Source organism: Stomoxys calcitrans, chromosome 3 (assembly GCF_963082655.1).
Source record: "Stomoxys calcitrans chromosome 3, idStoCalc2.1, whole genome shotgun sequence".
NCBI lineage: Eukaryota > Metazoa > Arthropoda > Insecta > Diptera > Muscidae > Stomoxys > Stomoxys calcitrans.
Genome location: NC_081554.1, coordinates 11,527,923 through 11,537,015, shown reverse-complemented (window position 1 = coordinate 11,537,015; position 9,093 = coordinate 11,527,923). Strand labels below are relative to the sequence as shown.

The window sequence follows — 9,093 nt, the reverse complement described above, 5'->3', positions numbered from 1 at the left end:
ATTTTGACAGCTTTGCTATAATTGACCATCTGATTTTTGTTTGCGCTCTCTTTGAACGATTTCTTACTCTCCAGTATTAGTATTTTGCAAACACAAAGTTGAGAAATCGATGATTAAACATTGGACATTGTGAAGTCGAAATATATTAACAAAAGAAGACGCAAAAGTAATGGCCAATTCAGGAGGTGGTAAGTGGATATAGTAAATTTCATTGGAAATTGAGAAATAATAAACCTTCTCCCAAATTTGCTTTAGGAAAACCTCCTTTGTACCCTAACGCGCCACCACTAGGCAATGATGTGGCAGAAGAATTTCATGTAAATAAAACATGTTTACTCTAATGATTTTATAATTTTTATCGTACGTATATATATCTCATCATTATAGAGAGGTGCACCACCTCCTTCCTATGAGGAATCATTGAAAATGTCCGCTGCTACTCCAGCTCAACGTTTTCCGGCACCCTACTATCAACAACCAACAGCAGCACCACAACAGCCTTATCAATACCAATTTCCCACACAACAGCCCATGTCTTACGCGTCTCCACTACCACCAACTGCTGCGCATGGAGGCTATGTCAATCCATATCCTGTTCACATGCAACAACATCAAATGTACTATAATGCAGCAGCAAGCAGTAATGCCATGCAACAGAGCAGCAATGTTTTGGAGTTCCACAAAAGGGCCGATATTAGAACTAATGCCAAAGGTGCCATACATGTACCCCCACCACCACCAGGCTGTGCACCCACACCAGGCCAATTGGCAGCCATGACGGGACAACAGGTTATGGTCAAACAAAAAAAGAAATCATTTTTCTAAACGTTGTTTCTTTTGGGTAATGGATTAAATCCAAAGCACACATAAAAATGATAAATATTTACATTCAATAAGTTTAATATACATATATGTATGTACCAACAAGTATATAATATTATAATGTACCTAGACTATATACCTCATACATTATTATTAACTGTTAAATGTTTATCTCACTTATCGGGGTTGCAATCAAGGCTCTTGCTTTAAATTGTTACATGATTCATATTCAAGTTCTTGCAGAAACAAGATTTTCTTAAAAAAAATTAATTATATGAAATCTGTTGTTATTATTGTACAAAATGTGAACAGACAGGACCCATATACACAAATATAAACTAATAAAGTAGCCTTGAACCAAATTTTAAAATTTGTTATTTATATACAAAATCATTACAGCTTACTAACTTATTTAAGCTCTGCTTTGCATGGATCTATTAGTTAAGTATTCATGGGCTCCGGAAACAAAAACGAAGAAGTTTCAAAGAAACCTCTCAGAGCGGGATTAAGGAATTGGTGCTGTTCATTTTATATATTAGCTCAATGATAAGTTTCCTATTTTTAGCCAAAACCAAGATGCACGACAAGATGCTGAGCCACACCCACACAAGAAAAACTTAACATGGCTGGAATACACATACCATCATTTAGTATGGTAGGACCACCTTCAAAATAAATGATTTTGATATTCTCCTCAATAAACTAATACAAGCGTTATAACCTGCATCCACAGAATTAAACAAGTCGAGACAACCTTCAAAAGAAAATAATGATACAAGCATATTGAATTCCTTAGCCTTCTTCGAGTTCTTGAATATATTTGTTTATTAACTTTATTCCGATACATCTTGCATGGGTTCAGTATAAAAACAAATTCACTTTGTAGCAGATATGACGAAAAAGGGCTTACAATACAATTATTTTATTTATCCTTTAGTGTATAAATAATTTTTACTCTTTAGTTTAATGGTTTGCACGACAGAATACAAAAAAATCAGTATGTAGTATAATGGGTTGACCTAAAATAGTGGTTCGTAGTAGGTACTATCGAATGTATTCACACGCACAAAACCATCTTCACCGCCGGAAGCGTAACTTCTGCCATCCGGGTGGAAAGCCAAACTGTTAATTGGTCCAAAATGACCCTTGAGACGGGCGAATTCTTCTTCGTATATCAAATGGAAGAAGCGAGAATCGAATTTACCAGCCTTTGTTGATGTTGTTGTTACTTCCATAGCATCTTGGCCACCACCGAGGACAACATGTTCTTGTATTGGACTAATGGCGGCGGAATTGACAGGACGTTCGGTTTTATAGGTTTTCAAGCACATAAGCGATTCGGAATCGAACAATTTGGCAGATGTGTCCTTGGAAGCGGTAACAAACATTGTGCCATCTTTATACATTTGCATATCGTTGATGCCAGCTGCATGATCATTTACCGAATTCACTTCACGCCCTTTACGTATGTCCCATATAGAAATTTGGCCATTATCATGTCCTAGAAATAGAAAGAAACTCCATTAAAACCTATTTCTAAACGCATTTTCAATGTCTTCAACTTACCTGTAATAATCGTCTCATCTAAAGGACCCCACAACATGGAGGTGATCTTGGACTGTAACATGGGTATGCGCAAAATGGGACTTTGTTCCGATAGACTAGGATCAGCTGTACGAACATCGATTATGAAAAGTTCAGAGTTCTGACCCATAGCCTTGTCGGTGGTATATGCCGCCTGATTGCCCGAGTAACTGAAGTTACATGTACGCACCGAAGATTTTGCTGGTATGGATGCAATGACTACACCATGCTCAACATCCCAAATTTTTGTTGTCATATCACCAGAGCCGGTGATTAACTTTGAAGTTGTCCAATCCACATCCAAACACCAAATAGCACCCTGATGACCATCGTAGGTTCCTAAACGTTCACCATTGTTGGAATACCACACATTGGGCTTTTGATCTTTGGAGCAGGAAAACAATAAATCGCCCTCGCGATTGTACTTGATTTGCGTAATGGAACGCTCATGGCCCTGCAGCATTAAAGGTCTCTAAAAACAGGAAGGGTGACACATGTTAATAATACAAAATTGCAAACCCGTCTACAGAAAATAACAAAAAAAAGTATTTTCGTGGCGCTTTTTAGGTTATGTTGTACACAAGATACAAAGCATTGGCAAATTAAAGTTAATACAAGCGGCACATTAATTGCTTTGTATAATGCTGTTTCATATTAATCGTTGGTGCCAGAATTATGGTATTTTACCATTTTTGTAATATTTAAAATCCCTTTTTCAACAAAATCTACTTTGCAAATTCCATGCAACTACAATGAGAGACGTCAAAAGGCTTCGTCGTGTCAAAATCGAACCTATATCAAATGCGTGTTTCCGTCACAATTAAGAGCAGGCATGTCATTCAAGGTGCAAAGCGCATGAGGCAACAGGGTATTTTATTACAGCAACGGGCAAAAATGTATTGGTAGGACATAAGCCTAGAACTGATTTCGACTTTTTACCTGAACAACTGTCAAAACGCACTATAAAAAAATGGTGACAAAGATAATGGAACACATTCCGTAAAACTTACACAAAAAATAGCGACATGTAGCTGCATCAGGATACATTTCGCACAATTTCAATTGCAAATGTAATGAAATGTTCACGAAAAGGGCCGAATCAACTCTGCTTCAGTACTGTTGTCTTTGTTGTGTGTTGTTGTTTGACTTTTTTTGTGTTCCGACAAAGAATAGAGCCCTTCGGATTTCGCAATAATTTAATAAGAATTTTCGCTGTAAATGAAATCATTACTAGGCTTTAAGCCTAGTACTGACTTCGACTTTTCGGCCGAACCACTGTCAAACGCATTATAAAACAATGGTGGCGAACAAAATGGGAACACATTCTGTACAAGTGGTACTGAGTTCTATAAATAAAATAAAAGCGACATGTCGCTGCGCCAATACAAATTTCGCTTTAAATAATTGCCAATGTAATTAAATGTTCATGAAATGGGAACCAATCAACTCTGTTTCAATAATGTTGTCGTTGTTGTGTGTTGTTGTTTGTGTTCTAGCAATGAATAGAGTCCGCTGGATTTGGCAATTATTAAAAAGGCATTTTGGCTGCGAACGAACTCAGTACTAGGCTTTAAACAAAACAGCAAAATGCGTCTATTTATGTTGTTACGCGCGTTACTTAGCGTCATATAAAACATCTCCAAGTCATATAAGTAATCAGCTGTTAATTTGACTACGAATTTAGTCACCGGCTGCATTTACGTAAATTCTCCAAAATTATCCTCTTTCAATAGGTATTCCAGTAACATAACAGAAATCATGTCTCGAGCTTGCATGAGACTATTGATTAGTCAAACAAGAAATAAACAACTACAAAATATAGTTGGACAACAACGTCGTTTTGCTGCAACCGATCCAGTGAAGGGCAAGGGACCAATATCATGGAGAAGTGCTGCAGCAATCGGAGGACTGGGAGCTGTTGGTGTAGCATTTATGTTATATGTAAAACATGAAAAAGAAGAGGCCATTTTAAAGGAACGCAAACGACAGCTAGGAAAGGCTGCCATTGGTGGTCGTTGGGAACTAATCGATGCATTGGGCAATCCTAGAAAATCTGAAGATTTTATGGGAAAATGGTTGCTTATTTATTTTGGATTTACTCATTGCCCCGATATATGCCCAGATGAGTTGGAAAAAATGTCCGCGGTTGTCGAGGAAATCGGTAGGTATTTAATACAAAGCTTGTCTACTTATAAAAAAAGTCGTGTTTTTTTTGTGAAAACAGAAAAATCCCCACAAAATCCTGAAATTCAACCCATATTTATTACTGTTGATCCTGAACGTGACTCCAAGGAAGTTGTGGGAAAATATGTCAAAGAATTTTCACCGAAACTATTGGGACTAACTGGGACAGTGGATCAAATCAGCAAAGTGTGTAAAGCCTTTAGAGTGTATTTCTCGGCCGGGCCCAGAGATCAGGATAATGACTACATTGTGGATCACACCATCATAATGTATTTGGTAAATCCTGATGGCGAATTTGTCGACTACTATGGACAAAATCGTGACAAAGATCAATGTGTTAATTCAATACTAATGAATATTGCCAAGTGGAATTCCATGAATAAAAAGTCCTGGTTTGGTTAAGTACTTAAAGTCGATCAATTTATATTTGGCGTAATATCTACGTATTTTTTTTTGTATTACCTTGTTATTTTAATTTTGTTAAAAAAAATACATCTAAACGAACTAATGTTACAACAATCAGGCATTTTTTTCTTAAATAGGCTCGGCATAGCGTTATATCATAAAAGCAGAAGCATCACAAATGTAGCAATATATAAGGAGTACGAAAGTTCGAAGGGATGTTCTTAAAAGTAGAAGGTTTGGTGGTGGACATCTTCAAGTTTTAGCGAAGTAACTGCGACGAAGTAATTGGCAATATCTGTAAGTTCAACTCATCCCAGTTGTCATCAACGTCCGCTTGGGTAATCGCAGTGGGCGAGAGCACGTCCGTACTATTACGAACGTACTATCAGTTAGCATGTCTGCCTATTGTAAATTTGCCCATGAACATTCCATTAAGGAACAGGGGCAAACTTCTTACATATCAATGAGTGTTGTCTTAGTCAAGTTTAAGCTCAATGATAAGCTTCCGAAACGGAATGCCACACTGCAACACCTCTTTGGGAAGAAGTGTTTACATGGAATGGTAACAGATAAAAGACACCTCAGTAAAAGCTGAACTTAACGATTGTGGAAAATAGACTAATATCTTGCGACACCGTCTGATCCAAACTTCCGCTTGTATTTTTTAGCTACTTTACGTATTTCTACGAGCTTCAAACACACATACATCTGAAGGGGGTGGGAGTTCACTAAAGCGGATATTGAGTGTTCACTAAAGCTATGAACAGAATTATGGGAAGGTGGCCGGCATTAACAAGATAAGGTGGCCCAATGTTGTTGTTGTTGGCGATTCTCGTCAAACTCTTATGGGCGAGCAAGCTCGTTCTTATCTATACGACCGATTGCCGCAGGAACATGATGGCCATTTGTTCTTTAAATGCGCCAATATTTCGCCTTGTCGTTTCATAGGTACTCAGTATTTAAACAAGAGCCAGTGCTACCCGGCCTCCCACTGAGACTCTCCACTCGATCCCCTGCGAAGAATATCATACAGATTGGAGCCCAAAGTTCCAGCCACTTTGATGCTCAAAGTTGATGTTGTTGTCACATTTGTATGCAAGCTCCATAGGTGAGCAAGGTCGTTCCGGTCATATGACCGATCGCTTTTGTTAAAGTTGTAGCCACGTTCGCTGTAAGTATGCAAAAAGATTCATTCCAATATTGTTCTGATACGGCTGCCGTCTTCAGATCTAGCTCCAGGAATCTGGCCGCTTCAATTAGATTATTGGATTTCTCCGGGTATGTAAATAGGTGATTGGTTGTTGTTTTCGTCGTTGTTGTAGTAGTGTGTTGTTGTTGTTGTTGTAGCAGTTTATTGTGTACTATCTTTCGTCTGCTTGATTCTGTTGAGTGTCAAGACCCAGGAACTCCGCGACTAAGATGGGGTGCGTCCACAGGGATTTGGGTCTGAGTCGAGTGGGTCTGGCCGGGCAGTTAAACAGGTGACGTGTATCATGCGGTCCCTGGTTACAATCGGGACATACATCTTGCACGTCGGCATCAATCCTAGCTCTATGGGAATTGAGGCGGCTGCATCTGCCGGAACGTAATTGAGCCAGAACTACTCTGGTTTGCCGGGGGAGGTCGATTTCTTCAGGTGCAATGGGTGGCGGTCGTTCTCCAAGGACTACATTCACCCGGTAGCCAATTAACGCGTCTGCTACCGTGTCTGCATGAATGTTGTTCAGACCCGCTTGATATGCCGCTTGATCTAGAGGTTCTCTCTTGTAGCGCTGAACCTCACGCTCTAGATCGTGTAGATCTAGTAGTGTGTTGTACACTGACTCGGCTGCCATTGCCGATGAAGGAATCCATCGGGTCATTCCGGTACGTATAACCGGCTGAAATGAATAGTTGATTGATATCATGGGGTTCTGTATTGGATGCAGGCCAGATATTAGGGAGGGTATCGTCTAATCTTGAGCGATACGAGCTCAGTTTGCTATACTATCCAGATCTTAATTGGACCAGAGCAGGCTATAGTTTTACTAGACAAATCTTTCTCATCATCTGTAGTGGGTGGGTGTCTTTGGTGGGACTTTATTCGGCTGGTATGATAAAGTCGCATTGGTTACAGTATCTGCGTGACTATTCTGTAGGCCCGTTCTGTATGAGGAGGCTGTGAGTGGATCGGTAAGGAGTTGTCGGAACGCGTCTTTAAACAACCAGATACTCATCCTGACATGTCTTGGGGGGAGTTCTAGCGCAGTGAGTAACGAATTCGGATGATGCTCTTGATGATGTTACATTTTAGAGAGAAGATCTCTAAGATCTTTTACTTAAAGGATCTTGTTATCGACGTTTAAATGGTCGATCATATTTTGTTCTGGCAGGTTGGTAGGATTCTCCACTGCGTACTGCTCATTCCTGCGGTCCACGTTGGCACTGCCATAGTTTATACTTGTCAGCTAAGTGCCGTCGGTCACAGATTTCAGTATTTTGTTTATGTTTCTTGCCTTGTCGCAGACTACAGTAGTGTCGGTTTCTGATGAGAGGAGGCTTTCGAGGGTTGCCGGTGCTTCTTCGGGCGATTTACTCTGGAAGTTCTTTGTTGTTGTTATTGTAGCCACATTTGCATGTGGAGGTGGCGATCCTCGTCAATCTCCTTTCGGCGCCAATAACTTGCCTGGCCATATCGAGCATCACAGGCACTCAGCATTTATGTAAGAGCCGGTGCCGCCCGGCGTCATACTGCTGCTGTTGCAGACCTTATTCGCCCAAGTGGTGAATAGTATGCTCGATGATTTCGTAAGAGATTAAATTCTGCTGGGTCTTACAAATAAATGTTTATCGGTTCACACAGCTAAACGATCATGGCATCAGACCCCTCACTTGTTACTTGCAGTGGCGCCAGAATATAATTAAATGCAGTACAGGAGATGAGGCATTATAAGAGCATGAAACAGTCGTTACTTAATATATCGAGGTAATACCAAGTCGTTGCTATAAAGCTGGCGCAAGCCAAGAGTTATCTTGGCGAAAACATTATCAATGTGGAAATCGAGTGACGATTTATCATCCAAAGGTACAATTATGGACAAATCCTATTTCATTCCCATTATATACGAGCTTCCCGTCTGGAGTATCATTCGTTCCGAGGAAAACAGTCTTAGTCTTTGACGCATTCACAGACAGACGAATTGCAGACATCCATGAAGGCGAGGAAGGCAAGGCCAAATCAATCTTCCATTGAAGAACGTTCAAGGAGCGACGGTTACCTACAAACACTATCTGAACATCGTCCGTATATGCATATGGGGTACACCAATTCTCTATGGACTTAAATTAGTCGTTCAAAAACAAAAGAAAGGAGGGGACCGAGGACAGCTCCCTGAGGAATTCCGCTTTTTATCGGCAGCGTAGATGAAGTTATATCACCTATCTGAACAAATTGCTTTCTATCAACCAAATAGGAAAACAAAAGTTTATAAGCGCTTTTACCAAAACCGTCAACTGTGGACAGCTTCTTAATCAGGATGAAGTAATCCACCCGATCGAGAGCAAAATACAGATATTGTGAGCTGCCACGCAATTCTGAATTTTGTCGGTAAGACCTCAAAAGCAACATAGACGTCACTCTACCCTTCCTGAATGCGCATTGGCAATCATATAAAAGCGAACTGCGGTCAATGTAGGTCACAAGCTGTTTCTTCAAAACATAGGTTAGGTTTAAGTGGCAGTCTGCCATCAGTCTCACTTAGACGTTTTCGTCCATTGTGATACCACAGGAACAGAAGAAAGACGATGGCTTCTAGTTCCTACCGTCGAACCATCCAGATCGCCTTAAAAAGCCCAGTAACTTGCGAATGGTCACATCCGCTAAATCAGACATGTTCTCAAAGAAATGAGAACCCAAAGTGGAACTCCTTCTAATTGCTAGTGCGGGACACACACAAAGAAAGTGTTCTATAGTCTCTTCTTCCTCGATGTCCCTACAGCTTCTGCAAAAGTCGTTGCTGGCAACCTTCAGTCTGTCAGCATGTTTGCCGATTAGACAGTGACACAAAAAATTGAAACGTCTGTTCTAGCCAATGACAGCAAAGCAGTAGACCTCTTCTA

General features: G+C 40.2%; 3 protein-coding genes across 3 annotated transcripts; 2 read left to right on the top strand and 1 right to left on the bottom strand.

Moving 5' to 3' along the window:
- Nucleotides 1-80: 80 nt before the first annotated feature.
- Nucleotides 81-1,184, top strand: LOC106084512 (DAZ-associated protein 2). Its single transcript, XM_013248244.2, has 3 exons — nucleotides 81-188; nucleotides 256-317; nucleotides 388-1,184. Exons 1-3 carry the CDS (start codon nucleotides 170-172, stop codon nucleotides 823-825), a joined length of 519 nt encoding a protein of 172 aa, XP_013103698.2. The 5' UTR covers nucleotides 81-169; the 3' UTR covers nucleotides 826-1,184.
- Nucleotides 1,185-1,605: 421 nt separating this feature from the next.
- LOC106084511 (eukaryotic translation initiation factor 3 subunit I) lies at nucleotides 1,606-3,202 on the bottom strand. The gene is made up of 3 exons (XM_013248243.2): nucleotides 3,094-3,202; nucleotides 2,389-2,878; nucleotides 1,606-2,323 (listed from the first exon to the last, which is right to left on the bottom strand). Exons 1-3 carry the CDS (start codon nucleotides 3,094-3,096, stop codon nucleotides 1,842-1,844), a joined length of 975 nt encoding a protein of 324 aa, XP_013103697.1. The 5' UTR covers nucleotides 3,097-3,202; the 3' UTR covers nucleotides 1,606-1,841.
- Nucleotides 3,203-4,062: 860 nt separating this feature from the next.
- LOC106084488 (protein SCO1 homolog, mitochondrial) lies at nucleotides 4,063-5,109 on the top strand. The gene is made up of 2 exons (XM_013248198.2): nucleotides 4,063-4,567; nucleotides 4,631-5,109. Exons 1-2 carry the CDS (start codon nucleotides 4,165-4,167, stop codon nucleotides 4,990-4,992), a joined length of 765 nt encoding a protein of 254 aa, XP_013103652.1. The 5' UTR covers nucleotides 4,063-4,164; the 3' UTR covers nucleotides 4,993-5,109.
- The last annotated feature ends 3,984 nt before the right edge of the window (nucleotides 5,110-9,093 follow it).

What these genes read in the sequence shown, in the direction of transcription:
- LOC106084512 (XM_013248244.2), top strand. An exon ending in ATGTGGCAGAAGAATTTCAT is followed by an intron (nt 318 to 387) that starts GTAAATAAAACA and finishes TCATCATTATAG; the next exon opens with AGAGGTGCACCACCTCCTTC.
- LOC106084511 (XM_013248243.2), bottom strand. An exon ending in AGATGAGACGATTATTACAG is followed by an intron (nt 2,324 to 2,388) that starts GTAAGTTGAAGA and finishes TTCTATTTCTAG; the next exon opens with GACATGATAATGGCCAAATT.
- LOC106084488 (XM_013248198.2), top strand. Translation starts at nt 4,165, where the DNA reads ATGTCTCGAGCTTGCATGAGACTATTGATTAGTCAAACAAGAAATAAA. An exon ending in CGCGGTTGTCGAGGAAATCG is followed by an intron (nt 4,568 to 4,630) that starts GTAGGTATTTAA and finishes TTGTGAAAACAG; the next exon opens with AAAAATCCCCACAAAATCCT.